Source organism: Lampetra planeri, chromosome 19 (genome assembly GCF_965212315.1).
Source record: "Lampetra planeri chromosome 19, kcLamPlan1.2.h2, whole genome shotgun sequence".
NCBI classification, from domain to species: domain Eukaryota; kingdom Metazoa; phylum Chordata; class Hyperoartia; order Petromyzontiformes; family Petromyzontidae; genus Lampetra; species Lampetra planeri.
Window position 1 is genome coordinate 2,489,197 of NC_136125.1, and position 19,327 is coordinate 2,508,523.

The 19,327-nt window shown below is 42.4% G+C and overlaps 1 protein-coding gene across 1 annotated transcript; it reads right to left on the reverse strand.

The window, feature by feature from the left end:
* Positions 1 to 92: 92 nt before the first annotated feature.
* On the reverse strand, positions 93 to 18,733 carry GPR143 (G protein-coupled receptor 143). Its single transcript, XM_078602733.1, has 9 exons — positions 18,156 to 18,733; positions 17,477 to 17,586; positions 13,419 to 13,513; positions 11,602 to 11,694; positions 10,532 to 10,641; positions 9,046 to 9,154; positions 6,729 to 6,846; positions 5,224 to 5,503; positions 93 to 3,781 (listed from the first exon to the last, which is right to left on the reverse strand). The coding sequence occupies exons 1-9, from the start codon at positions 18,505 to 18,507 to the stop codon at positions 3,639 to 3,641; spliced, it is 1,410 nt and encodes a 469-aa protein (XP_078458859.1). The 5' UTR covers positions 18,508 to 18,733; the 3' UTR covers positions 93 to 3,638.
* Positions 18,734 to 19,327: the final 594 nt, after the last annotated feature.

The following is a 19,327-nucleotide window of genomic DNA, read 5'->3' on the forward strand; positions in this document are numbered from 1 at the left end:
TATGTAGTAGTTGTAGAAGTTGGTAGTTATCGTGGCGAGTTGCAGTGGCTGTTTTGTAGTTGTTGAAGTTGTCCAAGCTGTGATTAGTGCAGTTTTAGTGAATAGTGTAGTTGTTTAAATCGCGTCATAAACGTACTGTTGTCGTCGTGACCGAAGTTGTAATTGTTTTGATCGGTGTAGTCGCGTAGTTGAAGTTGCTAATTCTGCTCCTGCTGCGCGTGGGAGCGGTGGTGCAGTGGTTAGGTCCCCTAGGTCTACTCGGCCTCAAATGAGTACTGTACCTGGCGTGATGTGTAATAAACATCGTGGCTGGGGAGGCAAAGGCGGCCGAGCGTGGTGTTGGCCACCTAACCCCTCATGTGCCGTGCCGGCCTTCATAGGTGCTCGCTAACAATTGCCCCACTTGCCCCAAGCGTATGTTAAGGCGATACAGGGTTTTATAGTTTTTTGTCTTGACTGCTGTAGCCCCTGGCTGCCGCGAGGTGGCGGTAGAAGCCGCGCAGCTCCCCGGCCGCGCGGTGGCGCCCGGCGAGCCTCGTGTCCCCAGGTGCAGCGTTCAACAACACAGCGGGCGGTGCCAGGTGGTGAGCGGGCGGTGCCAGATGACTGGATGGTGGCAGGTGAGCAGGTCGTGCCAGGTGAGTAGCACGAGGAAATGAAGAAAAATTGTATGGTCTCAATTAACTACATAGCTCATTCAGATGCTCATAAACATAAAAGCTACCTAAAATAAAAACGAGTGAACAAACACGTTATGTGAAGTTCAGCTTTTATCGTCACAAACATGCTTATATTATTGTTGTAAAGACTGAATGGAGGTAGCAAACACAAACAGTTGCATTTTAAAGCACAGTTTTTACTGAGCTGTCAACAGAGAACATGAATGACTAAGGACGATAGCTGGAGAAAAAGAAAAAAGCATGGGTTCCAAAAGTAACACTACAAAAAAATACATGCCTGCAATTCTAACAAAAACAATTCAAACATCCGGATATTTTCATCTGCTTATTCCTTTGCACAGTTTAAACTTGCAACTGTTTATCTAATAGCTTGTGTACGAATGTTGTTTATGATAAATCCGCGTTTTGCATGTTTGAACACGAAGTGTGTTCCCGATTTACTAAAATATAAAAATACAGATCGTGCACGCGGTAGAACTCTTATTCGCGGTGATATGGCGGGGGGGCGACCAATATCGCGATTTTGCCTTGCGACTCTAAAGCATAGCAGGGGGCTCTTTGAAGCACAACGTATTTGCACACAAGTTTAAACACGTTTTGAGTGTACAAGGACTCCTCTACTTACGTACGAGTTAGGTTCCAGAGGTATGTTCGTAAGTCGATTTGTTCTTAAATCCAACTTTAGTCCTGTCGATTCCAAACGTGATGTATGACATGTGCACTAAACACGGGGGATGGCTTTAAAAGTTGAATATACTACTGTAGATGTAGATGCCACTGGTTCTTCACTGCCATCTATTGCGTGGCGGTTGAACTTGCCACTCTCGGTCCGAACAGACAACTAGACATACGTTTGTTCGTATCTCTGCAAGTTCATAAGTCAAATGTTCGTAAGTAGAGGAGTTCCTGTATCTCCTTGTCCGTCTCCGTGTATGTGTCTGCGTTCTCGTGATCAAAGCAAGTGCACGGGCAGCTCTTTCACAGTGCCTTTTTTTCGTATGTTGAACTTCTTTCACACTAATAATAATAGGGATTTTCTCCTTTTTTCTGGCAACAAAACTGAAACCTTTTTACAAGGATTCATGTCTGCATTAACCACAATACCTGCAGTAAAAATTCAAACAAAAAACACACTATGATAATATGTGCATTGTCCTTGAAACTGATTGGTCCACACCAATATCAGTGTGTTTTTTGTTTGCATTTTGACTGCAAGTATTGTGGTTAATGCAGACATGAATCCTTGTAAAAAGGTTTCAGTTTTGTTGCCAGAAAAGGGGAAAAACCCTATTATTAAATTTTGGTACTGGCAAAGGAGGTCTAATGATGTAGATTCTTTCACACTGTACATAGCCAACCGTACTAATCGGAGGTGCATGAAAGGACAGCAGAAAAATGTTGAGGATAACCAACGGATGTAATATGCTGCACGGCATTCTCTTATCCATGAAAAATTGGTGAATAATCGTGAATTATAGGAAGAGGCCTCACATATTTTGCGCACCCTGCCGCTGTCGTGGATTATAGGATCACAGATAAGGGAAATTCTGTATTTCGAAATGGTACGTTTAAAAATAAATTCCTCATAAAATTGTATATCGTAATATAATAAAATCTAAATAGGAACTATATTTGTACTGCATAAAAATACATGCATGTTGTATCAACACTGCATAAAAAGACACACGTAATGTTTCATGTTTTGACAAGTTAGTCCAACAAAAACTTAAATGTGTGAGACCACCTCGCCCCCCCCCCCCCCCCCGTAAGATATAAAGTTACTGGAGACAGCCTACATGGCCTCTATTGTGAGAACCCACCACCTGATTTTTACTAAAAAAATGTAGTGTGCCAGAGCAATTGATAGCATCCCTTAAGTATGCACCGTACATAGCCTACCGTGCTAATCGGAGGTGCTGATTTTTATTTAGAATTTATCCAGGAGAGCCACGTTGAGTCGTAGGACTCTTTTTGAGGAGGATTCTGCATTGTTTTTATTTTACGATGTTTCCATCTCATGTATTAATGTTTGTTCACGTGGGACGAATCTAGAGCACCCCAGCAACATGAGGGGGGGACCCTCTATCCCCGTACAGTGGGAAACAGATAGTGATTATCATGGAACTTTTTATTCCAGTGTCAAAGTATGAAAAATAAGAATAGGTTTTACCCTTTCTGGCAATAAAACAGGTGTTAAGATGTGCAAACACCAAAAAGATACTTTTTGAAAGTAATCAAGTACTGCATTAACCACACGTACTTGTGGTCAACATGCAAACAAACACCCTCTGATAATTATATGCATTGTCTTTGAAACTGCTCTGGATTCCTCCCAGTGCACAAACATTCATAAAAGGCCCCATAGATAGAATTGCTCAACCCGAGCTATAAATGCTCTGATACGTGCATTGTCCTTGTACTGTTCGCACTTTTGGCGTTCTCTGGTCTGACACTGGTGAGACTAGGCCATAAAGAAGGCTGTCTCTCATGTAGGCCAATCAGTTTCAAAGACATGTTTGTTTGCATGTTCACCACAAGTATGTGGTTAATACAGACTTTATTCCTTGAAAATGTATCTATTTGGTGTGAGAACATCTTAACACCTGTTTTATTTCTAGAAATGGTAAAATATATTCTTATCTTTCATAGATGGTGATTAGTCCACTTGCTGTAATATCGTCCCCTAGCGAGCCAGAGTATGGCACCTCCACACCTACGGGAAGTGAGTTTCACAACATTTGTGCGATCGACCAACCCTCACCTTCACAGTGCTGGGTTACATTACAGGTGTGCTTCACCGACACCCAGCTGATGAAAAATAATAGAAACTTATACTAGTTATTATTCACTGGCATTCCAACATTAAAAGGAAACAAAGTGAACACATAGGCACCAATTCGTTATTCGCATACTATTGTGACAAAACGAATGCACCCTCCTCCCGCACCCCTCAACGTTTTAATGCGAGCTAGAAATGGATGCTCCCCATGTAGGTGTCCCGCTGGCCTCCGAGACACCATTGTCGTAACCATCTTGCGGGTCTGCAGTGCCCTCGAAGTGCACAGTTTCGGCATCCAGCTCTATGAGGCTGTCCTCCGAGCCTGGGGACATAAAAGAGCTCTCCTGTTACAAACAGGAACATACTGGACAAGCAGGTGCAGAGTGTGGCAACATTCTCCTTAAACAATGAGATGTAAAAATGTGAATACTCTTCAGCAATTTTTTTTAATTTTACCAGGTAAGGCTCCACTGAGCTATACCTGTATATATTTTTTTCAGAAGTGACCAGGCCACCTATGATAGCTCAACGAAGTGGCTTATGTTGGAATTTGATTGCTGCCAAATACTCTAAATGCATGTTGTTTTTAAATGTGGAGGGGAAAAACCGGAGGACCCGGAGAAAAATCCACGTGACCAAGGCGAGAGCATGCAAACTCCAGATATACAGGCATCAAGTTTGGGATCAAACCCACGCACTCCTGCATACCAGGCGAGGTAGTTAACATCTAGCCACCGTGGCACACCAACATTTGACAGGCTGATGGCACGCAACTTGCTTGAAATCTTCCTAAAGCAGACAGCTTATATAAAATGCATAGGCATGGTATACATTTCAAAAAAGTAATATTTTCAAAATGGAAAGTTGTGGAATGTCCTACTAGCATTATCTTGTAATGTTGTTACCATCCACAGTGAGACTTGAGGACATTGTTAATGGAAAAGGAAAATCTTGGACAAGAGGAGTTTTCATCCTCATAGCCATAAATATTTTTTTATATCTCTCCAATGACATTGACATCTTCTGAATCAATGGCAGAATTTTCCCCATTAAGCTAAAATAAATCAACCAATATCACATTTGTTAATTTGTAATGTTTAGAAAAAATCTAAGTTGAAAATTACGGAACAATCTTACAATGATTTTTATATTCAAATTGTATAAGTTACAAATGAAATAACATATCTGTTATAAAATATGACATTTCAATTTAGACTAAATTCAATCAAATATTAAACCTGTAATATATTTTTAGTAAATTGGCTAAGATAGAGCTTAAGGGCAACATCATACCGAGGTAAAATCAATAATGATATTCCTCACAATTGTCCAAATTCAATACTGAGGTAACACTGCGACATGCTACTCTAATGTTGTATGTATTTATTATTCTGATAATTATGAATAATAATGATATTATTATGTATATATCCACAACGTTCATGTTGCGAAAACATAACAAAATAATAAAAATACAGTTTATAGCTTTCACAGCTTGATGGGCTGTTTAGGGAGTGGGAAAGGGAAATGTCTCAAGTAACTGATAATATAAATGTACTTGTGATTGCACTTGTGATCGTCGTCAGACCTGTAAAATCCGCGGGTTAAGAATAAGATAACTTAAACCAGAAATGTGTGTGGGAAAAGTAGTGGTTGTGTAAGCTTAATACTGCAGAATTATCATCTGAGCCACGGGGAAGGTAAGCGGAGCAGGTTAAAGCCCATTGTACACGGGGCCCTTCTGCGCCTGCACGGAGGGGTTACCTTTGCAGCTGAGGCTGCCCAGGGTGTCTATCGTTTGGGAGCCGCTCGGCGTCTCCTCCTTGCCGATGCCGTCCTCGCCGCTCGACTCCCGGCTCATCTGCCCGTAGCCGTTGGGCGAGGATGCGGGGCTGCCGATCCAATTGTCATCGGCGCCCGTGTCACCCGTCACCGAGCCCCACGACGGGGTGCGCGAGGCGGCCCGCGGCCCGCGGAACCCACAGCCCTTCCAGCCCTGGTACGCCAGCGAGTTGAGGAAGCCTTGCAAAGGGTTTAGGATGCCCTGGAGACAGCGTTTTTTTGTATGTAAGTAACTTGTTGCATATTCTGTACATTTACATTTGTTTAGATCCGTTGTGACTGTGAGAAAACGCTACTGGCAAAACGTCACGGTATTCGAATCTTAAATGTTGTGTTGGTTTACACTCCGACACACCGGTGTGCTGAAGTAGGAACTAATTGGCACGTTTTGTTGAAGTGACAAACCTTACTTATTGGCTCGGTTATAACGACACATTTACATTTACACGATCTAACCCAAAAAATATTTATTTTGGAGAAAACGTTACTAATTCGAAATTGAATAGGTGGCTTTAATTGTAAGTTCAGTGAAATTCTACCTTATGTAACATCACAATGTACGCAATAATTATGATATTTTCAATCCACTGCTGGAAAAAGGCCTCTTCTCCATGCCGTGTTGTTCATGGAGATTGTTTGACCACCCATCACCACACTGGTAAGTGGGAGAGCGAGGGGTGCCCAGGATTGGATCAGATATAAAATCACCGCTCATGTTATCCATGGCTGGGATTCAAACTCAGGTTGTACTTGAACCACTGTGCCACCGCTCCACTCAAGATATATATGTAATATATTTTTACATGCCATATTTGAGTGGCAAGAAAAATATCATCCAGATATTCCAAGGACTGCATGCAATGTTATCCAGCACCTACCAAAAGTGGCTTGTGCGCACAAGGTTGTGTGGAAAGTACATCCAGCACACCTATCTACCCAGTGCTGTTGTTTATATGCCATGTACCAAGTATAGTGTTATTTGTAATTCATTTGGACAAAGGGAACGCCCAGACGACATTTGTATATCAATAGGGACTGTTCTTGTACAGATACATTTTACCCGAGTCTCTGATTTCGGAGAATATATTAAACGCAATCTTATTCATGTCAAAGGTTTAAAACAAATTCTGCATTATTATAGATTCAATTAGCATCATCGGATAATTGCTAATTTTTTCTTTTATTTAAAAATAACAGAGACTTCTATGTGTGTGTAATGTTGTAGCCAACCTGACAACTTAAATTCATGATACCCGAAAATCAGATTAATGAATAAAAAGCTTTCCTAACGCGTTCACTCCCTTCATTGTGTGCACTGTACAAGCTGTAAGATCTCAATCCACTCTTGATATAAAGCACACCACAAAGTGTCTCGGGTTCATAATAAGAGCACTACTGTGTAGAGGACGAGCAATGTTGTTCCATACCATCATGTACCATGTGATGAAGACAGTATTTTTTATGTCTCTGTTGGCCTTCTCACCGAGACCAAGCGAGAGTTCCTGCACAAACAGCAGTGCTTCATTTATAATGTTCGGAATCCAGCTGAAAAAAAATACAAATATAATTACTTTGATAAGCATTATCACGGTCAATATGCACAGGTTGGTAAATACATTTATTTTATAACATTGAGAATATAATTATTCATAATAAACGTTTTTGGGTTAGATCGCGTTATTTATAAATGTGTCGTAACTCTCCACCACCTGACACTGCCAAACAGTAAAAAATGTGTCACGTTTGAGTTGGGGGGGGGGGTAATTACCAGGGCTTCACCATTCTGGAAAATTGCCCGATGATGCTGGATTTAATTACCAGCGAAACGTCGTACTCAAAAATTGTAAATTATGTTAAATCACTCAACACACCAGTGGGCTAAAGTAGTGAACTATTTGTCTTTTGTAAACGTGACACATTTTTTACTGCTTGGCAGTGTCGAGTAGTGGAGGGCTACGACACATTTGAAATAAACCACTGTGACGACGATCTGGACGTGTGTCTTTGTCTTTATTATTTCTTCCACAGCTGGACAGCGCCGCTTTCTCTCTCTCTCTCACTGGCACGGCTGCACTCAGTTCCGCCCGGCTGGTGGTTACTCGCTCTCTCTCTCTCAACCTCTCCCGCTCCCGCGCGCCGCTGATAGGCGGTGCGCTGGGAGGAAGCCTCCGGTCCGCCAAGTGGCCGCTGGTGTTCCGGAGGCGAGCGACGTGGTACCGCTCCTTGACTTCACACTCTGCTCCCGAGCTCTCTTCCGCTTCCCCTTATATCCCCCTGGCCCACGCCACCAATCCCCGCCTACAGCCACGCTCCCTCACGAACCTTCGAGATGGTTACTTCCCTCTAGCCTTTTGAGCTCCGCCCCTAACCTCGGCCCGTCCCTCTAATTGGGTGATGGCCCAAGGGGCGGAGCCTATCCACTGATCGGCGCTCATCGATGAACTCTCGTATTACACATTTATAAATTACGCGATTCAACCCAAAAACTTTATTATGAATAATATTGGTCACGAAAGCCTACGTGTTAAACAGAATATAATTACTTATCTGCTTCTGAAATTCATTAACTACAGTTATATTATCCATGACTCCTCTTCTGCACACTTGTGGTCCGATCCACAGTTTTTTTTTCCCATCATCCACAGATCAACAATTCCTATTCATCATTTTAACTGATATATTAAAGAGGGCAGAAAGCACCCAAACGTATGGGTGCTCAGCATTTCCCTTAGTCAATTTTAGCGAAGGTCCCTTTTGTCAGTGACGCTGCCTTCAAAATTGACACACCTCGTCCTTTCGCTTGGCCATAGCCCGCTTGTCGGGCACTTGTATAGCATGAGGCCCCTCCCACTATGGCTTGCCACGCCCACTCTGTTACTTGGCAAACGCCCACTGTTTACTAGGCAACGCCCACCCTGCTATTAGGCAACGCCCATTGTTGCTAGGCAACGCCCACCTTGCTACTTGGACTCTTCACTGGGATGTGACAAATGCGGAGGATGCCATCCGCTCCATTCGGTGTAAAGAGCAATGCAAGTTCAGTGTTGAGTGGTTTATGTTCAAGTAGTATATAGAACTGCTGTTTGTATTTAGTTTGTTGTCGTTCCCCGCACCTCTGATTAGCGCAGTTGGCTACGTATGGTGTGAAATAAGTTCAACATACATACATAAATTATGTGTGAGTGGTATGTGTGTGCGTGTAGATAATGTGAATTTACAGCCCTTCTGTCCATTCACTTCAGGGCGAGAAGGCTCCCCGCACCGTGTGGCAGTATGGGGAGCCAGACAATGGGAAGGCTGCGGAAAGTTCCACGGAAAACATGCGGCCTTTCCATGGCTGCTGGCAGTTCCACGGACAAAGTGCAGCCCTGGCGGAAAGCTGCAACTTTCCCCATTGTGCGTTGGGGCCACAGAACGTGAATCCCACTTGTGAAGAATTCAGAATTAAATAAAAGCTGTTCACTAAATTGCGCAATTACTCACGGATAAGAGAATGGTCACAACGCGGAACTAGCCGAATGCCGCATGAGAAAAGTCATACAATGTAACTGGATACGTGTGTAAACGCGATGATCATGGATGTGGGTGACTTGGAATATGGTGATGGAAAAAAGAAGGAACGTCCCAAATTACAACTGACAAGCATGCAATTCCACAAGCTCCACGAGCATCATTAATTGCATTTGATAAGGTACCAAATACCTGTCATGTAATATTAAAGGGGAGGTGTGGTGCTTTTTGTACCAGATGAAAAAGACCAGCATTATTTTAAAGAAGTGAGTTCGCAGTTGACACTCCAGCCTCCGCTCATTTTCAGTGTAAATGCCATGTCTTCCTTTCAGTAATGATGAGACTGGGGAAAATACAATGCAAAGTAGCAATTAAGTGACACATTAACACATTCCTGCGGAGGGAGCTGGTAGGAACGTTGGGTTGCTTCGTCAATGGCCAGGGTCAACGGCGGTGTGGTGTATTCCGCAAATATGGCCGACTGTGAGGGCGGGCACAAGCCGGCGTGAGTAGGTTAAACGTTGAGTTTCATAAGGGCACCACGGGGTGAGCAGCCCCTCCCCACCCAGCCCCCACCCAGTCCAACCCTCCCCACCCAGCCCCTCCCCACCCTCCCCACCCAGCCCCTCCCCACCCTCCCCACCCAGCCCCTCCCCACCCTCCCCTCTCCACCCAGCCCCACCCCTCCCATTTTTGTATGCACGACGGACGGACACAATAATCCCCTGTGGGCTGGTGTAACCAGGAGGTTCCTACCAGTATTAACCTCAAGACTACATTTCAGCATGATCTTGCTTTTCAGGATGATCTTGCTTTCGAATGTGTGGTCCATATTTTGAGCCAATTGATACAATTGTAAGCTAAACCACGATTGTCCACGTCACTTGTTGAAGTCTTAAATATATGGACTTATCCGGACTACTCACCATAGCTCGGCTGTCTGATTAATTACAGTATGAAATTAATTTATTTCAAACTATGGATTCGATTACCAGACTAGTCGAATTCCACAAAGACGGTTGGAAAAAAGTTTCACCGCTATTCCGATGTGTGTCACTGAATGGGAGGTGATGGACGTGGCTTCGTGACATCTTCGCTGGGCATGACTCATCGGGGGTTTCCCGCCTTCGGGAGGCAAGGTGTGGGGGGCGGCGAACCTTTTTAAGGGGCCCAGATGATCAATAAAAAAAGTCGATCACAATTTTTCGTTGAAAATCAAATGACTCGACTTATGATCCCAGTTCCTCTTTTCACCATCCCCTGTAACCGACCCAATAGTCTCAAATCTACAGTTACTCCACATGCAGCTCTAATAGCTCAGGGGAGGAAACGACTGCAAAATCCTCAAAGCTTTACTTTTACCCACCGTGTCATGATAGAGTTATTGTATTCTTTGTCCCTTCCCTCGAGTTGTTTGAACAATGCAAATTATAACGTGCACAATATTTAACTGACATATATAACTGTTACTGTGAGGTGCTGAGCCAAAATCAGTGTCACTCATGAGCAGGGCAAGGGATATGGGGTCTGTAAGTGTCTCTTCAAAGTCATTGCAGAATGAACGCTGCTGCGAACGTGGACTTCCAGATGGAGGGGGCTGCCACGGACAAATGATTGTATTTTTCATTCTCATAGCTCAAAACATTTCTGAAGGCCCACTGTTTCTAGCCGTCACGTGCCATTTTTAACATCAACACAATGTAAACCAATGCTCGCTCACCTGTAGTCACTGTCCGGGAGAAGAGGATAGGGTTGACAAAAAAACCCATGAACATTGGGATGTAGGTGCAGATGTAGTGAGGTATGGCATGCTCTATGCTCTGTTCGCACCTGCAATTGAAAAGAGAATTACAAGATGTGTGTGCTCATACGTGTGCTTCCTGTGCTGAAGGATAATGCACTCTACTTCTGTAAGTCGATAATGTACTTTCATACTACATGTATGCTCCTGCATATGCATTGGTATCTACAGTAGTCATAATGAAAATGTACACGAGGGTTACCCCTGTCCAGGATTTAACATCTGTGTCCAGGTTACAGGAATTGATTTGTATTGAGATATGACGTATTGCTCAAGTTTAAAGCTCAACTTTATATTGTTTAGCAAGGTGACAACTCAAGAGACCAGTCATTTGCAAGGGTAACCTTGGGCTATACTCTGCCAGTAGGGGGCGATGATTGATGATTGCTATGTAGTCCCAATCGAAAAAGTCCATATTAGGTCGCCCCTTGATGCTGATTGCCTTCCTTCTGCATTCACATAATTTACATTAATTCTGTTGTGGATACATTTTGTCCTGTTACAGCCCTACTGATGGGGTCGCGCAACCACCCAACTTCATGACCGTGTACTCCGCCGTTTTCTTTTTTCTACGCCGAGAATACTAGCAGGTCTGGGTTGTCTGTGGAAAAACGTGGCAACCCGAATACACATGTATGGCGCTTAACCCCACAGTTTGTGAGGATACACGGGAAATGTTCTGATATGCAATTCTTAAACTTTTTTTTGTTACACTCTCATGAGTATTTTTAACCGCCTATTACAACAGAAATGCAGTGCTGTGCATAAAATAATACATTTTCAAACACATTTAAATGCAACCACAATGTAAAGTGTTCATAGAAAAATGTTAGGTGTTTTATACTAGACATCTGGGAAGAAGAGCTTTATAGCTCATTGGATTTCTCCGGGAAAAATATATTTTTTTAATGTTTGTCTTTATGTTATCCCAGTGCTGGCGTGTGCGTGCTGACGTGCACTAACGATGAGCATAAGAACACAGGACTCACATGAAGAGGCTCGGGTAGTAGAGAGTGAGCACCCCTTCCACACACAGCAGGCAGGCGAGACCCCAGGCAATAATATGGTACAGGGTCATAGTGCTGCCCACGTCATGAGTACAAAGAAAAGAACATACACGTTGCATTGTTCAATATTGTACAAATATTTGAAGTAAATGTTTTAAAACGTTATATTTAAATGTTTTCGGCATCCAATGAGATGTCCGCATTCCAGTAATGTAGCTTTAAATCGACATTAACACCCTGTGTAAAACAGTCAAACGCAATGTCTGTTTTAAAAATAATGTTGAGATGGCGTTTTTTTATTGTCACAAAATGACCAGTTCATTAGGTCAGGGCTCACCAGATGGTGTTTTAAAGATTTTTAGTGAAATTTGTAAGGAAAAACACCTCACGCATTTTTTAAAAATAAACTCTTGAAATTGTGATTGTATTTAAATAAGTGTTTGAAAATGATTATTAGTTAATAATATGTCATGTTTTGATGATTAGACATACTGTATGAGCATGTCGGTTTTAGAATTCAATGTCGAGTGGCCATATACAAGATGTTACCTAATCCGCTGATAACGGTGGAAATGGTTAACGCACTGCATTATGAACTCAGCAACTTCAGTTTGATTCCTGCTATGGCTAACATCAGTGATTGTGTGACCCTCCATAAAGCCACATTGACCAGCGTAACAACGTATGGTCAAACTACCTCCACGGCAAGGGAATGGCTTTATCCAGCATTTGATTGACACAGGGCTGGACATTCCAATTGTGTGGTTCATACTACGTGTATTCCTGTACTTGTGATGTTACGATTAATTGTAGTTTTATTGAATCAATGATAAAAATAACACAGTCCCTTCCAATTCAAATTGTTTTCTCCAAGTGACTAACATCCATTCGCTAAACATTTAGTGCTGCTTAGTATGATTGCAGCAGGCTCAAATTTGCATTTGCATTCATCATGAAATTGATTAAAAAAAATATCAGTTACCTTCTTGACTTCATGCCACTTGACAAAAGCACACATTGTTGTGCAAGATTCACTTGAATATAAAACATGTTAGCTTATCCCTGAGATATTAAGCAATGCAATTCTTGCACAGAAAAACGTATTGGCATAAAAGATGCGTGAGTCATTAGCTAAAACGATAATCTTGAAATTACTGTATACTACACTCTCTTGTTGCAGCCAATATCTCCAGCCAAAACTGGCTGGAGTCGTCTTAATTAAAACGCGAGCAGATTGGCGTCTTAACCAATGGAATTACTATCGATTTAAATACGCAGGCAAGATTCCATCTCAAGCCCAATGAGAGCCCAGTAATATGACTCGGCAACAACTATGTTGGGAGGCTCTGGATTGCGTGCTTTCAACGATCTGCATTTGTTGAGGATAGGCCTCGCAGGACGTTATTTTAACTGTGCGTGCGTTGAACTGTCACATTCTTTGCAGAGAAAATGAGAATGAAAATGTGTGTGTGAAAGTGTAACTCTTGCCCTAGCGGTTAACAAGTGGCTGCAGGAGTGAACGGACCGATGTAATGGGATTTGTAGAGCCCAAGTGAGAAGTTGCACTTTTTCCTTTACAGCACTGCAGTTCATTAGTAAAACTAATGAAGCCATAAGTTATATGCATGCAAAATGTTCATAAACGTACATTGAGTTAATTAAATACATGCCTGCACTTAGTTCTTCTATATTTCATTAGTGGTTGCAAGTTATGACTATGTATAAAACAGTCTGCAAATGTAATATACCAAGCGAACATAGTTTTATTTTACACATTGGAAAAAAACAAATAGACCCACCTGGAACCTGCAGCTCTCTTTGCTACCAAATAGGCATCAGCAGCAAAGCAAAAAGCCCAGAGGAAGTTGGCTGAATAAAATAGCTGTATCCAAATCTGTTAACACAGAAACAACGAATGTCAACATTTATAATATGTTAATTTGAATACAATTGACGTTTGTCATCACGACAAAACTTTAAATGTAAACGTAGTCACTCAATAAGAAGTAGTCTTATTTTTTTCGATCGTGAAAGAATGACAGTTGAGTCAACCCCCAAATCATGTGGCGTTGAGATTGGCAGCTAGCCGTGCTAACCGAAAGACCAAACATTGATTGGTTTGTAGTCGTTATGTGCCAACATTTGTTTAAACGCCTATGCATTATTTAAATTGATACAACTATCAGATATAAAGACACATGGAGCTAGAGACAAGGGAGACATGGAGGGAAATACGGAGAAACATGGAGCCGCAAAGAGTGATAAAAGGAATTGCATTGAGACACTCGTCAAGTCTCACCTGAAGAAGCTCCATATGCAGCTTTAGTAGCCTAATAGTACAGGTGTTGGGCTACCATGGAAGCCAAACTATTGTTTTAATGTTTTAACTTAATCCTCGCTATGTGCATAATTACTCTCTGCCCCACTTTTGAATATTTGACAAACGTTTTTCAATAACTGATTACATATTTTTTCCACTTATTTCGTATGACTGATGTAAATGCAGAGCAACAACTATAATTTCGCATTCAGATGGCCAAGCCAAATACAGTAACCGGTTTGGGGTGGACCATGAGCATTCGTGGAAGTTAAAATCCAGGGAACCTTCTACGTTGGGTCTTTCACATGGTGTTTTTTGTGAGTTATTTTGAACTCCATTCAGCTCTCCAAGCATCATCTGGATTTAATTCGTATTATGTAATGAATATTTAGTTGACTGGAACACATTACTTTTTGTAGGCAAACATAGGGTTTACACAATTGCACAAAAGCGTTGTTCCAAAATGGGTGTAGGAGCTCATTGTAGAAAATGGGAGGCACATTCTTCTCAGCTACTGTTACAAGTCATGTTGTGGTCATGGGAAGTTTGGAATGCCAAGCATGCTGAGTGTGTGAACAAAGAATGGCATTTGTTATGATTTGAACAATAATGCATAGAATTAAGTAGCTGTGCTGGAGATTAAACTGTAAGATGTTTGGTTAAGAATACAACGAATATAATTAACTTCCATACATTTATATTAGTTAATAAGATTTTTGGTTTTGCAGAAAAGAATCAAATATATATTCCAGATGTTTTATTTATGCCAATGGTTTCCATTAACCAACAACTGCGTAGAATGCATTCGTTTTGGAATGTGGGCTATAATAACTGCCATATACCATACTCTCTGGTTCTTTCGGTAAATTTACGTAGATAGAAAAAAAATAGAAAACACGAGGTTTCGGTCGCAACTCAAGCGTCCGTCTTCAGGTGTGAAACAATTATCTGCTGTTGTGGCTTTATACTGTATAGGCACGGGAGGGGAGAGGGAAGGGGGGGGAGTTTGGCTGTGGGAGTTCACAGGGGAGAGGGGGGAGGGTTTGTGGTGTGCATGGACGGGTGGGGCTAAAGAAATTAGCAAGTAAATGGACTTGTAGTACAAGTCGTAATCAGACGACGACAACTAGGTGGGTGAGAGAGGATGACGACGACCGGGTGGGTGAGTGAGGATGACCACAACCTGGTGGGTGAGTGAAAATCATAGCAGTTTAAACTTGACGTGGTTTATCACATCCGTCCAATGATTGCTCAATCTGAATCCATCTTCTCGATTAAAGTTTTGTCTGTGTTTGTATATCTGGATGGCTTCATGAACAAATCTCTGAAGGTGGCCCGAGGGTTTGTAGAGCACCTTGGTCTCGGAGAAAACAATGTCATGTGTGCCCACAGCGTTGAAACAATGATCCGCCACCGCCGAGGAGTTGGTTCTGCCGTGTTTCAAATCCACTTTGTGTTCGTGAACCCGGTCTGAGACACGTCGCTTCGTTTCACCAAATGTAACTGCTGCCGCAGACACAACTCAGCTTATAGACACCAGGACATTGCATGTCCGGAATCGCATCCTTCACCGATGGGATCAAATCACGGATTTTGTGTACTGTATTGAACCGAACTTGGATCTTGAGTTTGTTTAAGATTTTGGCAATCCTTTTGGTGACCCCTGCTATGTATGGTAAGGTGATGGTTTTGATTGGGTCCTCAGATGGTTCTCTACCCATGGTTGGGGATGCAGCTTTGCGGATTGTGCGGTCAAAATATCCATTCCTCCTGAGAGCCTGGCATACGTGTTCAAGCTCACTGGCTAGGTGGTGCTGGTCGGAGATGCAACGGGCCCTATGGTGTAGTGTTTTGATGGGGGAATTCTTCTGGGATGGATGGTGGTGGGAGTCAGGCTTTAGATAGGAATCGATGTGGGTGGCTTTTCTAATGACAGTGTCCCAATGAGCCATCAGGTCTCTTCTCGATCAAAACATCCAGGAATGGTTGCTTGTCATCATTTTCCACTGTCATATACCAGTGGTGATACATCTAATTTTATAAATGATAGACAAATTACTTATTTAATTATAACGTGAGTTTTCTCATGCGACATTATTTATATTTATAATCATTGGGATTCTAGTTATTTATGTGTATTACATATGCGTCTGTAAGTGAATTTTCAAAAAGAGTACCTGTTTTACTACACGTTAAATACTGTATAGAGAATGCTCAAAGCAGCAAAATACTCAGATAAAAATTCTATTTGGAAAAAAAACTTTTTTTTGCTTGTTTTGACTTCGGCATATTTTGCAAGATTATATTTCTGAATTAAATATTCAGGGATTAATCAATACATTTAGGACGAGAGATCTTTTGAATACACAACATATTGGTAAAAATATATAATGTATTAAGAATATATATAAGCAGGTGTATTTTTTACAACAATATCTCCAGAAATGAAGACTGCTCTTGTACAAATTTGAAGCCATTTAGGGCAAAATTAAGTCATTATACCATAATGCTAGTTCACTTATACAACACAATGTTTAAAGACTTGAGGCCCAATTCAAGTAAAATTAGTTTTTACTCTTTTGTGGAATTCTGTCAGAAGACAAACTATCCACGTTTAATGTATCAGTTTTGGCCCGAATGCGTGGTCACAAAAACCCAAAGGCAAACAATAGCTGAAGTGCTGATAACAGTTAGGGCTGTGTATGCTGAACTTGGCACACTCACCCTGTTTCCATTCGTCTCGCTTAACCCCCAATCCACTCGGAATGCAACTGGTATTCTTGTTTGTAAATAAAACTCTTCTTTGTCTACCTTTAAACACATAATATCCTCTACATTCCTGACAATTATGGATTGTGCTATTATTTGCAGAGCTGTTTTAAACTCAGCGTTGACTTCGTTCAATAAATAAAAAATCCTCATCGCATTTAATTTTTGATTATTACTCAATGCACCATTGTAATCGCTATTCTCAGTTTGGGCTGCGGCCTTTCAGACAGGAGAGATACATTGGGCCAAATGTCTTCCATGCGTATGAAAACTTGTTGAAGGCACAACTATGTTTCTTATCCAGATGCAAATCCTCACATCCTAAGATGTTGCTGCCCGCTTTCACTGCAATAAATTTGATCTGGCATAAATTTCAGTTGACGCTCCTCGATCCTGGAATTGACTGGCCTCTCAACTGTGTCTAATTGCAATTCTGACCTTAGCAGCGCTTGAATAAAAACCATCACACTTAACCTAAACCTCGAATTCAATTCACACTGGCCAATTTAATTTGGACTGTATGTATATATGTTGAACTTCTTTAACACTGTAGTAGCCAACCATGCTAATCGGCGTTGTGTGGCAAGACAACTAAACACAAAAAGCAGTTCTAAAGAAATGCATCGTCAATCTAGATTTAAAAGTGCATAGCTTCAGTGGCTTACCAAGTATATAAGGTAGCCAACTTCAGCATTGGCTTATCCGGAAAATTCCCAGATGCCCTGTGACTCTGTTCAACCTTTTTGTGTGAGAACCTGGTCAACTCACTGCGGTGGAAGCACAGAAGACGCTGGGCCACACGTAAGTGGCATTCACTGTGGACATCCCAGCGACGAATGATGGCGAGGACACCCACACAGATGAACGGACAATGATGCCTGCAGGAATGGCATTTCTTGAAGTGAAACATTGATGACATTAACACAGCTTGTGTAGAAGATGTGAGAAATGTGCATACGCATGGTTTAAAAAGAAAACCCACAACATTGACGATCCATAAACAAATGTTATACCACACACATTTAAACAAATCATTTGGTGATACTTACATGGGCAGTATCAAATTAAACAAAAATATACCACAACACATTAGTGAACACTTTTTGCCTGTGCCCTAAACGTTGCCGATTACATTTGTGTTTTCCCTTCACGGCAGTCTTACTTACGGATTGTATTTAGTTTTTCTTATCTGTGTGCCACTGCCAATGCAGTACAGTATCACCAAATAAGTGGTCTGCCGGCCGAGTCGCCCTTTGAAAAAAGAGGCTCTTACCTCAATGGGCTTCACTGATTCAGAAATACTTTCTTCGAACGTTTACAAACGTTGGGCATGCTCGAACACCCAAATCACCCGCAGTGGCTGCCCCCCCCCATCCTCCCCAACACCCGCCCTGCCCCCCTATTTAACACAAGGGTTTGAAGAGTTTAACACAGAGACAACAAATACCGAGGCAGCCCATGGTGTCGCACAGGGCCAGCATGCGCACGATGTGCGTGGAGGCGGAGAGGCGCGCGGTGCGGGCGGCGGACACGTGGGGCGACGCGTGGGGGCCACCCGCACCCCCGGCATCTCGGTACGCGCCGGGGCTGAGCTCCTCTCGCGGCGGTGGGGGGCCACCCCGGCCGCCACCACGCGCCTTGTGGACCCTGGGCAGCAGCTGCATGAGGGAGCCCACGAGGCTGACGGCGGCGCTCGTCAGGCACACGGCGTTGAAGCCAAGCGGCGTGAAGGACAGCATCGCCGATGTGGCCGGGTCGCGGTTGGGGCAGCAGAAGGTTTCCAGCCTCGGAGAAGCCATGTGTCCCCCTCCTTTGCTTTGTGCACAACCAACTTCACCTCCACCCCGGAGCAAAAATGCGCTTTTTGGATAATTAACCGTTACCGTACGGACTGTGCAACAAAAACAACAATAACGATACTAAAATGTGCAGCACTGTATGTTAACAGCTATCTAATTTAATTCCCTTAACTTTGAGTTGCATTCTCTTCACATTTGCCGTTTCGGCGGTATTTACTATTCCCTGGCAAAATTCCCTTTGCAGCGAGCGATGTAGCAGCAGCAGCGGCGGTCTCGTTGAGTGGCGCGCCTCTTATAAGCCCCTCGCATCACATGGCTGTCATGTGCTCTCCACATCTTAATGGGCGCTTTCTTTGTGGAACGGATCAACCAAATGTTCACTGTCACTTTACGAGAGCGTACAGCAACATCCATCCCGCGTTCGCATGTTCATCTATTCACGATAATTGGGAATGCAATTAAAGGAAAATGCAAATGATACATATGTTTAAACAAACGTAATCTATAAAATATAATGGAAAGCCATTCTTGGCACCAGTCATGGATGCTTGGTTTGGTGTGTCTGAAGAGATTAGTGCACGCTCTATGGGATGCCACTTTCCATTCATTTATAAATAGAATGTGTGCTGTGTACAGACTGCAGTTGGGGAACACGTCTTCTAACATTATATTCTTGGTTCTTTCGGTAAAGTCACGTAGAAGGGAAACAATAAATAATAAAAATATTAAACAATAAAATTCTCACAACGTTTCGACTGCAACATAAAGCAATCATCATCAGGTGTGAAAAACACAGCAAGAACACTTTTTTGAGAATTTT